The sequence below is a fragment of the Mauremys mutica genome, chromosome 9 (genome assembly GCF_020497125.1).
Source record: "Mauremys mutica isolate MM-2020 ecotype Southern chromosome 9, ASM2049712v1, whole genome shotgun sequence".
NCBI classification, from domain to species: domain Eukaryota; kingdom Metazoa; phylum Chordata; order Testudines; family Geoemydidae; genus Mauremys; species Mauremys mutica.
This window is the reverse complement of record NC_059080.1, coordinates 13,075,784-13,096,615: the sequence shown is the minus strand read 5'-3', so window position 1 is coordinate 13,096,615 and position 20,832 is coordinate 13,075,784. Positions and strand designations below refer to the sequence as shown.

The 20,832-nt window shown below is 48.4% G+C and overlaps 2 protein-coding genes and 1 non-coding gene across 4 annotated transcripts; 2 read left to right on the top strand and 1 right to left on the bottom strand.

Moving 5' to 3' along the window:
* The first annotated feature begins 6,236 nt into the window (after positions 1-6,236).
* On the top strand, positions 6,237-11,750 carry RPL39 (ribosomal protein L39). Its single transcript, XM_045031276.1, has 3 exons — positions 6,237-6,364; positions 7,377-7,480; positions 11,382-11,750. Exons 1-3 carry the CDS (start codon positions 6,362-6,364, stop codon positions 11,428-11,430), a joined length of 156 nt encoding a protein of 51 aa, XP_044887211.1. The 5' UTR covers positions 6,237-6,361; the 3' UTR covers positions 11,431-11,750.
* On the bottom strand, positions 10,638-19,921 carry SOWAHD (sosondowah ankyrin repeat domain family member D). 2 transcript variants are annotated; one of them, XM_045031274.1, is made up of 3 exons: positions 19,644-19,921; positions 15,983-19,160; positions 10,638-11,167 (listed from the first exon to the last, which is right to left on the bottom strand). In XM_045031274.1, the coding sequence occupies exon 2, from the start codon at positions 19,026-19,028 to the stop codon at positions 17,937-17,939; it is 1,092 nt and encodes a 363-aa protein (XP_044887209.1). In that variant the 5' UTR covers positions 19,029-19,160; positions 19,644-19,921; the 3' UTR covers positions 10,638-11,167; positions 15,983-17,936. The 2 variants fall into 2 exon arrangements, with proteins under 2 accessions (XP_044887209.1, XP_044887210.1); XM_045031275.1 differs by having other exon boundaries at positions 16,870-19,160.
* LOC123378132 lies at positions 10,687-10,818 on the top strand. Its single transcript, XR_006582474.1, has one exon. It is a non-coding gene; the product is annotated as a small nucleolar RNA SNORA69 (small nucleolar RNA).
* Positions 19,922-20,832: the final 911 nt, after the last annotated feature.

Genomic DNA, 20,832 nt, shown 5'->3' with positions numbered 1-20,832 from the left:
TTTTTTTCCAGACAAAATGCATTATATACATTTTAAACAAGCAATTTAATACTACACGGGGGTAGTGTGCATGTGCTGTGTGTTTACAAACATACTGTACATACAGAACTGTACTGTAGTTGGGAGGTGCCCCTGCCTTACCCCACACAGGCACAGCCCAGTGGCATTGGAGATGAGGCAGGCAAGGAGGCTGGAGGTGCTGTAGGCTAGGAGAAGCGTGTGCAGCAGCTTCCCCTACTCTGCAAGCACCAGGGGCAGGGGGGAGCTCAACCTTCAGCCTGCCCACTCCCCCCTTCCCTCAAACCCCCCTCCTTGACCTGCCTCTTCTCCCCCCCCCACTTCCTCCCCTTTTACTTCCCACTCCACTCCTCTCCCCTCCCTTCTAAGCATCATAAGCCAGCTGATTCCCACGGCAGGAGACAGGGGAGGGAGTGGGAGCCTGCGCACTAAGTCCTTGTTCCTCCCTCCTGCCCCCAAAATGCCACAAGCCAGATGCTTGCTGCAGGCAGGAGGGTGGGGGGGTGCTGATTCCTGGTATCTGCCGGCAGGTAGGAGGCGCTGTGGGGGAGGGGGGCATAGGGAGGCTGCTAGCTTTGGAGAAAGCAGGCAGCCAAACAATGTAAGAGTAGAGCATTGCACAACTTTAAATGAGCATGTTCCCTAATTGATCAGCAACGAAACAACGTTAACCAGGATGACTTAAATTGAGGAGTTACTGTACTTTTACCAAAAAAACCTAAAAACTGTAAAAATATAACTGTTAGTGGAGAGAAACCTCCCAAATGCAGAATGAGTTCTTCCTTTACTACTAATAACCCCACCTTTGGCCTCTTAGGAGAAAAGTTGGGGAATCTAACATTTTTAAAAAAAAAAATCTCCACTTCTGTTAACAGCTAGGGAAGAGCCATAATCCTCTTCTTTATTTCTTTGCTGGCTGGCTGATCTTAATCAAAGATGACACAGCAAGAGGGTGGGGCCCAATGATATTTTCTTAATAGTACATGGGAATAAGGAGGGTTGAAGAAGTTTGATCTCTACATTCCTGTTGCTGCACCCCTGTAATCATAAATAACTTAATGCTATTCTCTTCAACTGAATGTAGGTGCTTTCCTTTCAGACAGCTATATACAGATCTTTGAATTAAATACAAAAGCTTGCAAAAGCTTTTGAAAAAGCATAGTGCTTTATATTTCTGAGGTACCATATAATGTAGTCAGTGTTGGAATCTTTCAAGGTAATCAATTTTCATCGCAAATTGTGTTTAAATTATTGTTTAACCATTGAAGATAAAATGTCTGTAACTAGTAACACTTTTCCTTTCCTTGCTTACATTTGCTCTGCTGGATCTCATTTTACCAGAGCCAGATGTTTTACCACAATCACTCAACAGGCTATCCCATAATTATTCGTCACATACTTTCTTTCGACTTCCTATCTGGTACAATTACTGGCAGACAGGAACCTGGACTAGCTGGACCACTCATCTGACCCAGTGTGGTTTCATAGATTCCAAGGCCAAAAGTGACCATTGTGATCATCTAGCATAACCTCCAGTATAACGGGACATAGAACTTCTAGAAAAACATCCAATCTTTATTTTAAAATTGTGTATGTGATGGAAAATCCACTATGACCCTTGGTCAGCTGTTCCTAGTGATTGATTACTGTCAGAAACATATGCCTTATTTCCAGTCCGTCTAGCTTCTGCTTCCAACCATTAGATCCTATTATACCTTTCTCTGCTAGACAGAAGACCCCTGTTAAATATTTGTTCCCCGTGTAGATCCATATTACCTGTAATCCTTAACCTTCTCTTTGTTAAGCTAAATTGATTGTTGATTGTTGTGATTTTGATATTCTTAACATTGACTGCAGAGTGGCTATATAATTGGTAGAAAATTGGAATGGGCCCTGAATTCTGTGGGAGTTTTTTTTTTTTTTGTAGGGAGGAAATGTTTGCCTTTAAGCTTTTAAATGCTCATCTTGAAATATATCTTCCTTTTGACCCCTCTCATGCTAAGGCTGTGATTAGTGATCTATTCCCTACAAAGGTAGACAGTAACTTGATTACTGCTGTAAAGAGGTTGTAGTAACAAGTTCACCTTTCCTGAACCACAATTAGGACACTGATATTTCTCAGCAAATTCTATATGACACGTAGCAAAGCATAGGTTACCCAAGACAGCAGCAAAGAATAGCTTACATTTCCATAGCTCCTTTGGTCCACTATGATCCTAAAGCACTTCATGCACTCCACAAACTGATCTCCAAATCATTGAATACACAGAGATCACTTCTTGCAAAGCAGCTAGCTCAAGGGTGCAACATCAGCTTATTTCAAAGCACAGAGCAACACTGCACAGTAGTTTATATTTGTAAAATAAAATCCAGGAGTTTAGGAAAGCAGAAATTTAACTACTGGAGTTGCAAAAAGTGCAAGGCCTTTAATCGCATCCTGCTCTGAAAGACCATGACTCTGTGCAATGTGTGTGACATTGTCGATGGCTTTGCACAAATGGGCTTCCCTAACTGCGGAGGGGCAATAGATGGCACGCATATTCCAATTCTGGCACCAGACCACCTAGCCACTGAGTACATTAATCACAAGGGGTATTTGTCTATGGTTCTCCAGGCACTTGTGAATCACCGTGGGCGTTTTATGGACATTAACGCAGGCTGGTGTGGAAAGATGCATGATGCACGCATCTTTCGGAACACTGGCCTGTTCAGGAAGCTGCAAGCAGGGACTTTCTTCCCAGACCAGAAGATCACCGTAGGGGAAGTCTAAATGCCCATTGTGATCCTGGGAGACCCTGCCTATCCCTTAATGCTGTGGCTTATGAAGCCATACCCGGGGCACCTGACAGTAGCAAGAAGCAGTGCAATGACAGGCTCAGCAAGTGCAGAATGACTGTTGAGTGTGCTTTTGGCTGTTTAAAGGCCTGCTGGCGGTGCCTATATGGGAGGCTGGACCTGGCTGATGACAATATTCCTATGCTTATAGCTGCATACTATACACTCCATAATATTTGTGAAAGAAAGGGTGAAAGCTTCACTCAGGGCTGGACTCCTGAGGCTCATTGCCTGGAGACTGAATCTGAACAGCCAGAGACCAGAGCTATTAGAGGGGCACAGCGTTGGGCCAAGGATCAAGAATGCCTTGAGGCAGCAATTTGAAGCTGAAAGCTACTCATGTTTGTTGCTATACTCAGGAGTGCAGTGCTTGTACTGCTAGGAGGTGATTGTGATTGGTGCAGACGATGCACTGTGAAGGTTTAAGAAAATTGCTGGTTGCTTTGCAGGGCTCTGTTTGCTTTCAATTGATGGAATAAAGATTGCTTTCAAGCCAAAACAAAATTTTTATTCAAAATCAACAACCGGAGGAGAGAGACAAACAAAAAAACCCATCAGCAATGTGGGGGATGGGGGAAGGGAGGATCCCAGGAGGAGGTGTGGTCCCGGGACGGCTGAAGATTTGTGTATATCCAGGTATCACATGCAACCTTGTCCTTTGGAGTACAGTGTAGCGGGTAATGTACTTCATCAAGGCTAAACTGCAAAGGGATGAGTGCAGAGAGTACTGGGAGTCCGCAGGGGTGGACTGTAATGGGGCAGGAGTGGAATGCAGATGGGTACAGACTGGAGCCAGGAGGTTGATAAGAGTGTGTTGCCAGTGTCTGGAGGCCGCATGGGAAAGAGTTTTGCAACGGGAGGGTGGGCGCAGAGCTGCTCGGTTTGCAGCGCTAGTAGTGCCTGGACTGTGTCTGCTTGGTGCTCCATAATGTTTAAGAGCTGCTCCATGGCTTTGTTCTGGCGTGCTCTGTTCGCCTTTTGGTCCCTCTTCTCGCTGTCCTGCCACTCCTTCAATTCTTGTTTTTCGGCGGCAGAGTGCATGACATCATGCAGAAAGTCCTCTTTAGTTCATCATGACCTCTTTCTAATTCCGCGCAGCCGTTCAGCCAGCGTAACAAAGATGGAGGCTGGGCTCCCAAAGTCATATCTGTGAAGCCAAATTGCAACATTTTACAGAAGCAGTATTGCTTCTGTAAAAGACCCCCACAAGACCCCCAAACTGGTGAGTAACCACAGGGACAGGGGAAATCAGTGTTCCAGGACCATACTATACACTGGGCACGTGGCTTTTGGGGAGAGCCAGCAGTATGTGTGTGTAGCGGGGGGGTGTTTGTCTTATAATCATTACTGTCCCCACATTTTCCACAGCCTGTGTTCATTATGGAAGATATCTCACTGCTGAGGATAAGCGAGGAATCAAGGGAGGGTCTTCTCCAAGGGCTTCCACCCTGGCCCTTATGCGGCTCACCTGTGTGCAGCAATGCCCCCTCCCCCTCCACTCCCAGTGACAGCAGAGTGGTGCAGGAAAGTTACCTTTCATAAGGCAAGAAACAAAGCAGCTCTGCCGAAGAACCAGTAGCTCCATGAGAGTTTTGTGGAGATCTCTGAGGCAGATTTCCGTGAAGTGAGGGAGTCAATCAACACCCTGTTCTGCCGCTCAGACAAGGCATGTGGTAGTACGCGCATCATACAGACACAAGCCTACTTTCTGCAACCCTCCTGCCCTCATCAAAATTCCCAAAATCAAAGCCACTTACCCAGGGTCTCCGCTCCTGTTTGCACTTCACTAAGCTCCAACTGTTCTGACTGGCTAGCCTCCTCCAGAGTAGAGAAAAGCTCCTGGCTGCATGCATCTCTGACCTCCTAGTCATCCTCTGTCTCTGGGTCCTGCTCCACCTCCACATCCTCGTCCAAGATTTCCTCCTCTTGCCTCGGTCCAGTCTCGACTGGCACGCAAGCCACCGAGTATCACATCCAGCTCTTTGTAGAACCGGGAACTCATGGGCGCAGCACTGGAGTGGCAGTTTGCCTCCCACGCCTGGTGGTAGGTGTTCCGCAACTCCTTCACTTTAACCCTGCACTGCACTGTGTCCCAGTCATGGCCCCTTTCTGTCATGCATCATGAAATCTGTTTGTAGGTATCATAATTTCTATGGCTGCAGTGCAGCTGGGACTGGACAGCCTCCTCTCCCCAGATGCTGATGAGGTCCAGCAGCTCAGCATTGCTCCAAGCGGAGGATCGCCTGGTGTGTGGAGCAGACATGGTCACCTGGAAAGATGCACTGAGACCACTGCTCACCAAGCAAACGGGAAGGGGACTTTCAAAATTCCCAAGGAATTTAAGGGGCGGGCCTCATGGTTGGTTACCTGAGGGCAGGGCAGTAGAGTTCAAACTGATGACCAGAGAGGCAAGGACAGGCATTGTGGGACACCTCCCAGAAGCCAATCACAGCACTGTAATCGACCACGATCTCTACACTGTAGCCCCGGCGTAGAAAGCTATATGCCTCTTGTTGGGTGTTTTTTTGATAGCACTGCAACTGCACAGTTTCTGTGCACTAAGTGGCTTGGCTGTGTGTACACCTAAGGAGTTACACCGCAGAAAGCTGCTTTACTGCGCAGAAACTTGCTAGTGTAGACAAGGCCTAAGTTTGCCAAATCCAAATACTGGTGTGACCTTGCCTAGTTGGAAAGGGCTGATTCCACACAAGTCCTGTGCCAGAAGCAGACACAGCCCCTGCCCTGAGAAGCTCACAATGAAGTGACAACTGTGTAAGGCAAACTGTCTAAAAACTGCTAATGTATCGCTTTTTTAAATTTCCACCAAAAAAGCATTTTTTGGATGGTGACTTCTGTTGTATTTTAAGAAAACAAAAGATTTACTCAAGAAACAAGAGTGCATTAAGGCCTTGTCCAGGGCCAGCTCCAGATCCCAGCACGCCAAACGTGCGCTTGGGGCGGCATTTTGCCGGCAGGGCGGCAGGCTGCTCCGGCGGACCTACACCTACTGCGGAGGATCCGCTGCTGCCGCGGCTCCGGTGGACCTCTGCTCCACCGGAGCCGCGGGACCAGCGGACCCTCCGCAGGCACATCTGCAAGAGGTCCCCCGGAGCCGCGGGACCGGCGTGCTTGGGGTGGCCAAATTCCTAGAGCCGCCCCTGGCCTTGTCCCCTTGGTTTTGGTAGGTCCTACCAAAACAACATTGAGAGTAATCAGCTTGGGGGCGAAGGGAGTGGTTTGAACAAGACAGATGGCCTCGGTCTTTGGGGCTGCTTACAGCGGCTGTGTCAGCAGCTTTGGCTGCTCAGAGAGCTTGGGATCCTGCACCTTAGACGCTGTCTCTTTAACACGGAGCAGGCGAGTGAGCGAGAGACGAGGCTGCAGTACTCCCGGGGAGGCGCTGGGTGTCGCTGTTCCCGAGGCCGCCTTCCCATCATCCCTTGCTCCCTAGCCCCGCCCGCTCCTTTCCTGCGCCGCCATTGTAGCGACCGGCTCTTGGCTCCGCACCATGGTGAGACAATCCAGCCCCATCCGCTGCTGCGCGGGCCGATCCGCGCCCGGCTCCGGGGCCAGGGCCTGCGGGCCCCCCCCCCGCGTGGAACCGGGGGGTGGGACAGGCTTGGAGGGCGGGGGGCCTCTTGGCCAGGGGCCGCCCCCTTCCCGGCTCCTAGCCGGGGCAGCCACGGCTCGCCCGAGCGGGCGCCTGGCGGGAGGCTCAGGCCGGCGAGCGCGGCCCCCGGTGGGGGTCTGTCCCGCCCGGGCTGGAGTCACCCGCCGCCTCCTAGGGCCTGGTGCCGCCAGCCCATGTCCTGTGCCTCGGTGCCCTCCTGCCCCCCGCTGCTGCGGGGATAGGGCCGGGGATTGGGGCCACCCCCCAACCCCCAGCTCAGCAGGGGAAGGAGGCTGGCTGGCTGGTGGGGGAGCACTAGGCTAATACACGTGGCCATGATTCCTTGAGGGGGGGTTGAGCGCCCTGTACTGTACATAGCCCCCCACACTGGGAAATGAGTGGTAGCGTTGGGTATGGAGCCAGGGTTTGGGGGCTTTACAGTTTGGGACGCCCACTGTTCCCGAAATGTCGGGTCCGGCTAGCTGAGAGCCAGTGACAGCCAGACAGGGATCATGGGCGCCACCCATTATAAGCTGCTTCACTAGCTAACAGTCAGGGGAAGCTCTACTGAGTGTCACACTACTGAGCCCTTTAGGTACCACTGCTCCCTCTGTGGTCACCGTCAGCTCCGTGTTTGTCAGGCCTGGTTACATTCGTTTAAGTGTGTGACTCAGTCTGTTTAACTGAACCAGTGCAGCTTGGAATAGGTTGAAACTGATGCAGGGTGTCCACATGCACAGATCACCAGTTGACCTCAATCTGTTTACCCGTGTCTCATTAGTTACCACTGATATTTCTGTGTGTAGGCAAGTTCTCACAAGTTCTCAGGCTGCATCTGTAGGGAGGTCTCTAAATGCAACTTGTTATAGGGGAGAGTGTCTCCAATGTCTTCCCTTTATCTTTTCATCCGCAGTCGTCCCACAAGACATTCAAGATCAAGCGATTCCTTGCCAAGAAGCAAAAACAGAACCGGCCCATCCCACAGTGGATTCGCATGAAAACTGGCAATAAGATCAGGTAAAAACAGCTATTGCTTTCTGAGAGTTCACCGCTCGCTGCCATACCTGATCAAAAAAATTACACACTTCTGCTGGCATAGCTATGTTGGTTGGGATTGTGAAGGTCCATGACTGACACAGCTGTACTGACCAAAGCCCCTTGTTATACAAGCACCATCTACATTATGAATAGTGGCAGGTGGATCAAAGAGTCTTGTAGTCATGGATGTGTTGTGAGGAAAACGCATCTGTGATTACCCCGAGGGCATCCATCTCCTGTTCCTGAAATACAGTGTCTGGAGAACCTTACTACTAAAGAACTTCCTTCACTGAAGGTCTGTGGATGGTGATGGGCTAATACATAAAGTTTGGATGATTTGTAACCACAAATCATTACCAGAATGCATATGTAGACTGAAATACTGTACTTGTGTTTGTCCATTGTTGCTCACATGTATTGCATGTCGGTACTTGTGCTAAATTATAAGTAAGGAGACATTTTAGTCATGGAGGTCATGGCAGTCACAGATTCAATGACTTTATCAGACATCTGTGACTTTCTTCAGCTGGAGCCGGGATTGTCCATCCCTCTCCCCTGGCTGCGGTTGGAGCCGGGACTGTGCGAACGTGCGTGCGCCCGCCTCGCGGCTTCGGCTGGGGCCTTGTGCACTCCACCACCCCCTGTGCTGGAGCTGGGGCTGTGTGCCTCCTGACCCCCCGCTGGCTGCACTCACTGGAGCCAGGTTTGTGTGCCCCCCAGCCCTTCAGGGAGGCCCCCCCAATTATTTTTTTTTTAAGTAAAGCCACATGTCATGGGCTCCTGTGAATTTTTGTTCAAATTCACAGTCCATTGTGGTCAATTTCACGGTCACAGGATTTTAAAAATCATAAATTTAATGACTCCAGCTATTTAATCCTGAAATTTCACAGGCCATGGCTACACTTGCAGGTGTGCAGCGCTGGGAGTTACAGCTGGCTTCGTACAGCTGTATAGGGAAAGCACTGGAGTGTGGCCACACTGACAGCTACCAGCGCTGCATTGTGGCCACATTTGCAGCGCTGCTGGGAGTGGTGCATTATGGGCAGCTATCCCAGCGTTCAAGTGACTGCAACGTGATTTTCAAAAGGGGGGTGGGGTGGAGTGGAGTGTGACAGGGAGCGTGGGGGAGACAGAGTGGATTTTTGGAGCCGATTTTTGTGAGCTCCCTGCCTTGCAAGTTCTAAGGACTGGAAGATACACAGCACCAACCTTCAATCATTTTAAAACTTTCGACCCCTTCCCCCACCCCTCTCTTATTCACTAAATGCTAATAGCCTTCAGACCACATAAGCAGCTGTTTCAAAATGGACCCCCTCCTCCCCCCCCCTTCTCTCTAGCAAATTATCTCTCTCCTCAAGCAAACACTAGCTGTGCACATTCCAAAGGAATTCCCCTGCCTGCCTCTGCTCCAGCAAAGAGGAGCTGTGTTTGTTTTTTAGATATGCAGCTCGGGAGCCTGGAGTTCACAACAACAACAAAAATTGGGGATATACCAATCTCCTAGAACTGGAAGGGACCTTGAAAGGTCATCGAGTCCAGCCCCCTGCCTTCACTAGCAGGACCAATTTTTGCCCCAGATCCCGAAGTGGCCCCCTCAAGGATTGAACTCACAACCCTGGGTTTAGCAGGCCAATGCTCAAACCACTGAGCTATCCCTCCCCCAACAAAACAAAGAGAGGCATCACAACAAAACAAAGAATGTTATCTGGTACTTAAAGCATTTTGGGAAGGTTCCGGAGGTCAGTTACAGCCTAGTAAGATTCATCACTGTTTACACTTGCTCTCCAGCGCTGCATCACCAGTGCTGCACTCGTTATACCTGAGGCAGATCAGGTGTACGGCCAGCGCTGCAGCCAGGGAGATGCAGCGCTGGATGTGCCTTGCAGGTGTGGACAGTTACTAAGTTGCAGCGCTGTAAACCCACCACCAGCGCTGCAACTCTCCAGTGTAGCCAAGCCCACAGTGTTGTAATTGTAGGGGTCCTGATCCAAAAAGTAGTTGTCGGGGAGGAAGGTCGCAAGGTTATTGTAAGGGGGAGGGTTGTGGTACTGCTACCCTTACTTCTGCACTGTTGCTGGTAGTGGCACTGCTTTCAGAGCTGGGCAGCTGGAGGGCGGTGGCTGAAGGCAGAGCCGCCACCAGCAGCAGTGCAGAAGGAAGGAGGGCATGGTATGATATTGCCATCCTTCCTTCTGCACTGCTGCTTGCAGAGCTGGGCCGTCAATCAGCAGCTGCCACTCTCTGGCTGCCCATCTCTGAAGGCAGCAGTGCAGAAGGGCGACACGGCATGGTATTGCCACCCTTACTTCTGCGCTGCTGCTGGCGGGGCGCTGCCTTCAGGCCTGGGCGCCTAGCCACCAGCCGCCGCTCTCTGGCTACCCAGCTCTGAAGGCAGTGTAGAATTAGGGGTGGCCCCCCTAATATAGCCTTGATACCCCCCTGCAACTGCCTTTGGGTCAGGCCATCTCTCCCTCGCCCCCCAGTTTGAGAAACACCAGTCTCCCCTGTGAAATCTGTACAGTGTAGGGTAAAAGCACACAAAAGACCAGATTTCACGGTCCGTGGCACGTTTTTCATGTCAGTGAATTTGGTAGGGCCCTATTCATTACCCATGACCTCTCCCTGACTTTTACTAAAAATAACCATGACAAAATCTAGACCTTCATTATAAATAAAATTTAAACTACAACAACACTTCAAACAAACAGTCGCAGTGTATTTCTCTTTGGCGTGGTCTGCAACACTTGATGTTGAACAGCAGAGCAAGGGCTGCATTTCTTAAAGTGCTTTAGGTTTATTCATATCCTCAACTGCTGCAAGTGAATTACCGAGCTCTTTGCAGGAAAAACTTCAGTTCAACTGAATGTGTATATTTCTATATTTTACTTTTATATTTTCTGCTGCTGCTGGGTCCCCTTTTTTCTCTGAGTGAGTGTAGCCAGTGGTTTAGGCAGGAGGCTGGGAGTCAGGATTGCTAGGTTCTATTGCTGTCACTACAGCTAGTTTGCTCTCTGTTCTCAGGAAAGTCACTTTGCTCTGTGCCTCGGTTTACCCATTTGTAAAAGGGGCATAGTACCTATCTAGCTGTGTTCTAGGCATGTTACTAAAATGCATAATTTTAATTATTTTTGTCTTCCAATACTTAATGCACCAAAACCATCAGTTTTCTGCCCAAAGTATTTGATAAAGCAGGCTGCAATTACAGTGCTTCATTCTGTGGGAGTACTGCCATTTTCCTGCTGAGAGTAACTGTGTTAATATTGCCTTTGATTTCACCTATGCATTGGTGAAACTGCTAATCATTAACATGTACAAGTATGATATTTATAGCCTTCGGTTATGCAGGTTTTGAATGAATGCTTTAGTGGATTTCCCTGGAAAAGTGCTTTCTCCATGCTGCAATGCACTGCTTTTGTGTTCTCAGATTCCACTTCTGTTTTGTTTTGGTAAAAATGGTACTAGTGGTGATGTTTTAAGAGCTAGCCAGTTCTTTACTGCCAGCATTGAACGCATGAATTCTAGGCTATCTGTGACTGTCTTCTCTTCTAAAAGTTGCACAAGTGTATGTCCATGCCCAATGCTGCTGTCTCTAGGTAAGTTTGCTTCTGGGAACTTTCACCTGTTTTAAAGCTGCTGATGTTATTACACCAATATGGGTTCATATACCTAGTGAAAAAGGAAAGCAAGTATATATGGAAAATAGTTTAAAAATCGAATATGAAATAATTTGCTATTAACATAATTAATTGACAAATTTCCAACTAAACCTTTACAAGAGATTCCAGCTCCTTACTAGTGGGTTAATTCTGAATGTGATTGTGGTCTGCGTTGCAGCCTGTCAAGTGTGTATTGCTTATTAAGTGTGCTGCTTTTGTTTTAGGTACAACTCCAAAAGGAGACATTGGAGAAGGACCAAGCTGGGCTTGTAAAGAGCTGCTCTAATGGGAACTCTAATGACATGTGTCTCTCCTGCCCCAAGACCTGAAATATGCATTGCTACAAAAACCACCACTGACCCATTTTGGAACGTTGAATCTTGTTCTCCCCTCTCTCCCCCCGAACCTCCCAAAATCAAACTAAACTGCAGTCTTGAAAGATGACTTTAATAGACTCTCTGGAATATTATAACTGAAAAATGAAGACTCTGTTCATTTAGTGTTCTTTATTTCTGTGCTCAAATATGTTGACTTAATTTGTATTGCCAGTTTACCGGTTTGTTAATAAATATGAGCATTATTGATCCTTTGAATAAATGATTCTGGCTGAATTTATTACATGCATTGCTTGAGACGGGTGGGTAATCTGGAGAATAAAGACTGAAATTAATGTGAGCATTTATCAGTGTGTGAGAAAAGACCCTGCCATCCCAATCTCTTATCTGTACTGTTTGAAACGAGCAGGCAAAAGTAGTATCTCCCTTTTGTACCCTTTTGACATAATTATACATTAACAACGAAACTTGGGATGCAATTTAGAAATATGAACTTGCCCTTATTTAAAAGAAAATCGCAATCTCTATTGAGAAAGAGAAGTGGCTGAACTAGTTAGGGTCACACTCATGTAGAATGTGCAAAGGACTCTACATGAATAAGTAAAATAATCAAACTCTTCTAAAGCAAACTGGAAAATCCCTAGTTACCAGGAGGTTCCATCCTGTATTGTCTTGGTGCTCATAAATTGACATTTTGCTAATATTTAACGCTCTGCCTAGTCGGTTTGCTTTATTCTGATACAACCCTTTTGTACACCAAGGGCCAGATTTTTCAAAGATATTTAAGAACCTGTCTGCATCTTCAGATTCACAAGTATCTTTAAAAATCTGGCCCCAAGTCCTTTTGTAGTGACTGATGACTGGGATGTTGTATATTCTCCAAAATCGCAAGCAGTGTATATTGCCAAAATGAAGCATAGAGCGATCCACATGCATTGGCCACTTCTTCACATTCAGCTGTGGTGCACAAATTGTTTTATGTTGCAGATCCAAAAGTGATGCATTAGGAAAACCTTGCCCAGTCAATTTTTTTATTCTCAAATAGCCAGACTGAATTTTGGAAATTTGCATTTGGATAGTCACTTTAATCCACACAAGATTTTGAAGGAGTATAAAAAGTCAACAGTGAGATGTTGGGGATGACTGGAGGTAAAAATCTTTCCAGTTAGGGTTTTAAGTGACATTTAAACACTGAAGACTATCTCCTCTTCCTACTTCTGATCAGTTATCAGCACAACTGAATGATTAATGCTTCTAGTTGCAACATAATCAAAAAACTGGTAGTTTAAGAAGGGTGGAGGATGTTGCAGAAGGTGGGGCGGAATAGCGGTTGGGAATATAATTGGTTGAGTCATCAGTAATACCTGCACTCTGCAGTAATGACCCTTAACTAGATGTTGCAATTAACATGGCACATGACACAGCAAGATGATTTGCTCAAGATCACACTGAGTACCAGTGTCAGTAGGAACTGAGTCCTGTCTTGATCCCCTGCTCTCCACCATGTTGGGTCTGGTGTATACATTCTGGTTACCTGGAAATAGCTGTGGTTTTACTTCTGTGTGCTGATGTGGCTGAGACCAAGCTAGCTTGGTGCTGAATGGAGCAGAGGAGTGAGCTGCAATTGCTGTCCCTTCTAGGGGAGTTGAGTTGAAACTCAATTCCCTGGTGGCAGTACAGCACATCCTGGGGAAGCTTTAAGCCTTTATCACCATGCCCTGTGGGGCCAGCAGAGACGCTGTCAATTTTTAAGATGATAAATAGGGTGGAGCTGATCTTTTTACTGGCGTTCATAGTAAGGCAGAGAAGGTGCAGCATGTGTTGAGCTAGGTCACGTACTTTGCTTACGCAGCTTGTTGGGCCTTACACAACTACCTCTCTCTCCAAAGGCATTTTGGAAATCCTACTTACCAAAGGCAAGTGAGGCTAGTGCAGAATTAATCAGGCAGACGGATAGCTTAGTGGTTTGAGCATTGGCCTGCTAAACCCACCGTTGTGAGTTCAATCCTTAAGGGGGCCATTTAGAGATCTGGGGATTGGTCATCTAGCAGCAGGTTGGACTAGATGACTTTGAGGTCCCTTCTAACCCTGATATTCTATGATCAATTGTGGCCACCACAATTGCATGTAGTGATCAGGGGGCAGAGCAGTGTTTACAAATCGCTTTTCACAGAAACAGACTCACTAGCTAGCAAATCTTTAAAAAAAATTAAAAAAGCAAAAGAAACAAAAAGACAAGAACATGCAAAAAGCATTATTTTGTTTCTATTCTGTTTAGGTCTAGTAACAAATAGAGACAAAACTCTATATTATTTTTGAGTTAAATAAAAGCCTGCATAAAAAATTACAATGATCTGGACACATCTATGTGCATTTTTTTTGTTTTTCCTAAAGTTAATTAAGTATTTTAGGAAAAATTATCTGGGTGGCCACCAGCAAGAAGAGTTCGTGGCTGCACTCTGAAGGCCACCAAAAAATGTCTAGTGAGACCCATTGGGCTAGTGTTCTGTAACAGGCTTAGGACACATCAGTAATATCTGATCTCCCAGCAGCCCTTCCTGGGGATGTGTGAGTCTAATTTCTGCATCATCAAGAGGGGAGGATAAGTCTGCAACAGAAGATGAGCACGAAGCATTAATAAAAATTATTCAAATGCTTCAAATCTAACTGGAGACTGCATGCTGCAAGTTGTCTCCAATTTTTTTTAAAAGGAGTTTTCTCATGTTCCGAGGTCTTCCAGGAGCCCTGTGTCTGCAAGCTTTATCCACGGAATCTCTCATAAGTTCCTCATGTGTTTTTTGTTTGTTTGTTTTTTTAATCCAAAAGTTTTTGTGAATCTTGAATTTCTTCTCTCTCCATAAGTACAACCACTGAGAGAAAGACCTGCTGTTTGAGGCTACAGCTGTTTAGAAGATACAGCCCTGAGGAAGGCTGAAAACCAACCCTGTTAGATCCATCAATCCCACCCCTCTCCTTGTTTGCTTCCTTTCCTTAACCTGGGCAGGAGGGATCAAAGCCATTATACCTGACAGGATAGGCTGCTGACAAAGTTTCTCCCCATCATGAGGGTCAGGGCTGGAATGAAACCAGCCACTTTACAATCCTGAGAGTAGAACCAGACAATCCTTTCAGAAGGTATTTGTGGCAATGCTGGTCCAGGCAATAGGTTAAACTGATTCTTTTTGTACAACTATTATTAGATAATTGTCTAGATAATACTTAGTCCTGCCCTGAGTGCGGGGGGTTGGACAGACTGGTCCCTTTCAATTCTCTGATTCTACTACTGTTATTGTGCTATTTTCTTTCAGCAGGGAGCTGCCTTTTCCTTGGGAAAATAACTCCTTATAATTGTTTTTAAAACATTTCCCCACTGAATCTTCCTTTTGATTCAAACCCTACCTTAAAGGGACAATGTCCAGACATATTTAGGCCCAAACTGGGTTTGGTGAAAATGAGCTTGTACAGAATCTTGGCCAACAGGGCTATTTCCATAGTTTAAATGATTATTATTTCAGTGGCCGCTTGCTTTTTTCTCTTTTCACTTAGACTGAAAGCTCCTAGGGACAGGGCCTGCCAGTTTATACCAAGCCTAATGCAATGGGGTTCTGGTCCAGGACTGAGGCTCTTCTGCATTATAGCAACATAAATCATAGTTCAGTTAAAGAAGTGTTCCTCTGCATCCTGGGAACTTGGACTTTGCAAAAATGTGCTAATGCACAAGAACCAGGAAATCAGGGCTGAGGTTTTCAAGGATGCTCAAGGAATTTGGATGCCCAAGTCCCACCAATTGTAATGGAAATCGGGTGTCCAAGTCCCCGAGGCAACTTTGGAAATCTTTGCCTAAGTGGAGTAGGAACTGACCAGTCTGTTCTCATTATGTGTGCCGAGTGAAATGCAGAGTAAATTAGACTAGTTGCGTTTAGTTAGTAATCAAAGGTGCTGATAATAAAATAAGTCATTATTTCTATTAACCCTGCAGACCCAACACAACTAGGAGTCAGCTGGATTCTATATCACATCATTGTTTACATAGTTCTGGTCAGTTACATTGGTGCAATCTCACTGAAATCTCTAAAATTACCCAGGTGTCACTGAGGGCCTAATTTGGCCTGCAGGATCTTGATTACTGGAGTTGATGCACAGCAAGGAAAGAAACTAGCTTGAGTCTCAGAGCCCCTCTTATATTTCTAGGGCTGGCAGTTAGAAGGGAAACATCATTTCCCCTTAGAAATGGAGTCTAGAGAAGATGAGCATGGAACTCCAGAAGGCCATTTTACAGCACTTCTCAAAGCAGAACCACACTATAAATAAATGGGACAGTTAAAAAAGATCTGATTCTGTGTGAAACCAAGGTTGGGGCAGCTGTTAGTTTTAGGCCATTCTGAGGCAGCCCCAAAACTTAAAACAAGTTGGGCAACGTTCCATTTTTCTGATGAATAACACACACTTCAGAAGGTGAGTAGAATAGGAGTTACCTTTTTAATACTTACAAATCTGAGCAGTGATACATCAGAAAGGGGGATTAGGACCCACGCCCTTCTTTGTCTCGCTGGAGTGTCATTTCACCACATGCCCTCTGTACCGTAGTTTGTTGTTCTTATCTATGTACTCTCCATTTCTCAGAACAATGTGTCACCAGCTCCTCCTTCCTGTAGGAATCTGATCTAAGTTCCTTTCCTCATGCAGGGCCAGTGCAACCATTTAGGCAACCTAGGCGGTTGCCTAGGGCACTAGGATTTGGGGGGCGCCATTTTCTTCGGCAGAGACTGCAGAGGCCGGATCTTCGGCCGCCCTGGTCGCCGCGGCATTTAGGCGGAGGGAGCTGGGGCAGGGGAGCGAGGGGAGGGCCGCCTGCAGCAAGTAAGGGTGGAGGGGAGGCACGCAGGGGAATTCCCACAAGGGGGGTGCCTCAGGGCAGAGGGGAGGAGCTGACACGGAGGGGAGGGGGGTGCCTCAGGGTGGGGGACACGGCGTGGGAGGGCGCAAGGTGGAAGTTTCCCCTAGGGCGTGAAACATCCTTGCACCGGCCCTGTCTGCATGGAACCCACCTACAGTAACTTCCACCTAATCTGGCCCCCTTTCCCTCCCATCCAGGGCTCCGTTTAATAGTTTAAAATCTTCAAACCCAGGTGTAGAGAGGATGTCTGAGAGTTTCTAGTTCCCGTTCTTTTCTCCACGTTCTGTTCGTCCTTTGGGAGTGCCAGAGCTGCTTAAACAAGCTGCGCCTCTTCACTCCACCATTTACTCTCTGCTCCACCACCAGAGTCAAATTGGGGACTTAAGCTTTTATTTGACCCAGCAAATAGCTTCTAGGAAAAGAAATGCACATGATACTTCCCAGGGCATTTTGAAGGCATATGTAGTTTAGTGGCATTACCTGTTTTCTGTATTTTTCCTCCGTGTTCTTCCTTAGCAGAGACATGTCATGAAAAGAGGATTTTTGTTTTCGGAGTTTCAGTGGCTGCTTATTCCCCACCTGAAATCCAAATCCTCTGTGACATCTCAGTGAGTCACTGTGGAATGTGTAATGACACGCTGCTAACGTGTCCAAGGCCCTCCGAGCACCCTGCAGACAATAATCACGCTAATCTTACACCCTCACTGTGAAGTAGGGACGGGGCGTTATCCTCGTTTGGAAAAGAGGAAACTGAGGCACAGAGAGATGAAGTGCCTTGACCAAAGTCATGTGAAAAGCTTTTTCCATAGCCAGAAATAGACTCCAAGTTCTCCATCCTGTCCTGTGCTTTAACCACAAGACTGCACTTCCTCTGCCACTCCATCCTGTGATTTGTGCCTTTGGGCAGAGAGAGACACCGTAAGCAGCAAGAGCAGAAGACTAAAGGTAAACCAGCACCTCTTTCCATCCTGCTGTTCTCAGTGACAGCGCTGGAGCAGGCAGGGAAACCATGTAAACAAAGCAGAGGAGCCCGCTTAGCCCGATGCTCTGCTTATAGAACCATGCCCTGGCCAACTGTGCAAAACCTGAGTAAAGGGGCCTGTGCGGGGCACTTGCGTGAGGGCTGGGATTGGCAGGCTGCACTTCCGGGTCTCCATTCATGCTGGAGAGGTTCGGCAGCAGGGGAATTGTTACAGTAAGAGGCTTCCATTGTACAAGCAGAATAGTTACTGCAGAGCAAATCCTGCCCCCAGCTACGCGAGCACGATTGCTAAACAGTGGCCTGCCAGGGGAATGGGGCACAAACATCTATGGGCAGGCTCCAAGCCTGTGCAGGTTTGCAGAAGCCTTAGCCAATGGCTCTCGAGTAATCTCAGTGCACCAGCTGCCATTGGTTAGTCCCGGCTCAGCAAGTCTCCAGTACCAACCCTCTGCCACCCCACTGCAGCCCCCTGCTCTCCTTCCCTGCGCCCCAGCCCCAGCCAAGCTGCTCTTTAAAACCTAGTTCACAGGCAACATCAAACTGATTCTTAGCCACAAAGGACAATTTAAAGGTCTTGGAAGAATGAAAGTGCCTGTCTGAACATGCTCCTGAAGGATGGCAGTCTGGGGAACACCTGGGTCCGCCATTCAGCACCAGAGCCACCAGCCTGTCTGGACGACATGCAGTTGTTGTTGGTGTTCCACACACCAAGCTGGGCCAGGTCTTCCTCTAAAGCCCCTGACAGCTCCTTCAGCTCCCTGGAGGCGTCTGCTCTCAGGTACTGCCAGGCTTTGTGGCCGCTGTGGTCCCGCAGGCTCGTGTTGGCACCGTAGGCTCCCACCAACACCTTGATGACCATCTCGTGTCCCTGCAGGGCAGCCAGATGCAGGGGTGTCAGCCCCCCACTGGCCGTGGGAATGTTGACATCTGCGTGGTAGCCCTTCTTCTCTGCACAGGTGATCACCTCGATCAGGGCCTCGTGGTGGCCATGCTTGGCCAGCCAGTGGAGGGCAGTGAACCCTGTCACAAAATCTCTCCTGTTCAGCAGGCTGGGATCCACGTCTAGCAACCTCACGATGCTCTCAGGGTCCCCCTGGGCCACAGTCAGCATCCACTCATGCTCGAGGGGGTCTAGGGCTAAGGACAAGTCCTCAGGGCTCTGTTCCAACCTCTGCTCCAGCTCTTGTTGCATCCCCAAGGCAGGGCTGCTGCTGCTGCTGGCTATCTTCTGAGCAGCTGCAAGCCACATAGCGCCCTCGGCTCCACTGCTCTGCAGCAGAACCTCCTTCAGACCTCTGCGCCGCGCGCTGCCCCGGCCTATGGAGAGCCTGGCTGTGTCAGAGCTCACATCCCAGTTCCCTGAACCTCTGCTGCCCCTGCCCATGCTCCTGATCAGGTCCCTCTTCTGTGACTGGCGGAGTTTCACGTTCCCCGCTGCTGCTGCTGCTGCTGAGGATGATGATAATGCCTGGACTTTGGGGTTGGGCGCCTGGCTGGCAAGAAGTGCCTCTGCTCGAGACTGGGAGGCCTCTGGCAACACATGTGGCTCAGTGCCCTTTGGTACCTCCAGACTCTCTTCCTTCTGCATCCTGGCCATGATGTCTCCTGCAGGCCTCACCATCCCCAAGATCTGCTCCTGTGGCTCCCCCAGAGGCATCCGTCTCCCTTTAAGGCATGGTCGAGGCTCTCTCTGCTGCTGGGGTGTGGAGAAGTGGTGCCCTGTCCCGTTGAGACTCTGCCTCCAGTCTCCCCTCCTGAGCTCTCCGGCTGCAGAGCTTCCTGAGTCTGCCTTAGAAATGTTGCAAAGAGGAACCAGCATTTAGTTTCTGTGCTCAGGGGGAAGGCACTTGTGAAATAAGTTACAGGCAGCAGCAGATTCTGGGCTGCAGGCAGCACACCCTTCAGCTGATCACTGATTTTCAAAGACTTCACTGTCTGCCATTTATTTACCGAGGGACGCTAGAGCAATTCCCCCCCCCCCGCCCCCGACTCCCAGCCCCTCCTCTCCAAACTACCTGCTCCCTGGTTCTTAATAGTAACTCCCCAGACAGGGGCTGTGTTTTCTCTCCTCTCCAGATTTTGGTGGCTTGCATGATAACACAGCTACATTACAACCCACTGTCCAGCTGGATCTGCAGATCCGGGACCCGTTTGACTTCCTCCTTCCTACATGCAAATCAGTGATAACAGCAGCCAAAAAAAAAAAAGGGAGCTTAGTCCATTCAAGCTGAAAGCAGGCAGTGACTTTTTCACTGCAACGGCTGCCACTTACCTTTCCAGTTGCTCCTGTGGTGGGTGGGGAAATAGAGCTCCGAGTGGGCAGAATTCCCAACCTGCCTCTTGCTGGGCACCTGGAGGGCTGCTGCCAGCAGCAGGGCCCCTCCTCCTCGGCCTGTTGGTTCTCGCCACCTCTCCAGACGCACCAGCCTGCTCCTTGCCGAGTTCCTTTGTGTGAAGGTTGCCACTGGTTAGTTTTACTGCATAGTAAAAGCTGTGGCGGGACCTTTGTCCTCCTTTTCGACTGAGACAGATTAAGCTGCTGCACGTGACTTTTCATTTCTGCTGCAGGCCTGGCATTAACCTTGGCCATTGGGGATGTGAAACCGAATGCACCCACTTCCCAGAGAGCAGAAAAACACGCGCTGGCCACAGCCCTAAAGCCTTCAGCCTGTGAAGGTACAACTGTGGGCCCCAAAAGAAGGGTTGCAAGTAAAACCAGTTGGGCCAGGCACTTTCAGGGATTCACCTCGAGCGTAAACAGCCAGATGGTGCAATATCTCTGGAGTTAGCAATGCACAGGAATGAAAGTGAGAGAAACCTGTGTTTGCGCGAACTCGAAGTAACTGTAGTCAAAAGGGGCAAGGCTAAACTACAGGCTGAATATTTCTAGGAGGGGCTGAACAGCTTGTAAAAGGGGATGTCCTCGTTTGTCCGTTGAAAGAGACTTTAAGATCAGTGCGAGGCACCTACTTCCCCTCTTGTGGAAACTCCCTGTGATGAAGTGTGATGTGCTGTTTGTGTGAGAGAGAGACAGAGAAAGATTGACTGACTGCTGTCTGCGGGATGGAATCAGAACCATTTGACTGTGTGTCATAGGCTCTATACTGCTAGCAGCTAATGGAGATTCTTCTAACTCAAGTCCTAGTGGTTTGTGCTTTTGGAGCAGCAGGACCTGAATCCTATTCCTTCCACTGCCTTGAAGTTCTGACTGGGCACCCTGTGCAGCAAAGCGACACCCCCAGCTATAAATGCGCACATGCAAAAAGATTACAGGAAACACAGAGGGCTGCAGCTTCCATTTGAAGTCGCCCAGCAATCCAAAATGTTTAATCGCTGGGGGACACTTAATTTGCCTCCTCATTAAGCAGACCTTGAATGGGGCCAACAGTGTCCCATTGGCAATAACCTCTCATCCTCCCCAAGGGACTAGAAATCCAGCAGCCATGCAAGCTCCAGAGAGT

What these genes read in the sequence shown, in the direction of transcription:
- RPL39 (XM_045031276.1), top strand. An exon ending in AAAACTGGCAATAAGATCAG is followed by an intron (nt 7,481 to 11,381) that starts GTAAAAACAGCT and finishes CTTTTGTTTTAG; the next exon opens with GTACAACTCCAAAAGGAGAC.
- SOWAHD (XM_045031274.1), bottom strand. Translation starts at nt 19,028, where the DNA reads ATGCCTCTGGGGGAGCCACAGGAGCAGATCTTGGGGATGGTGAGGCCT.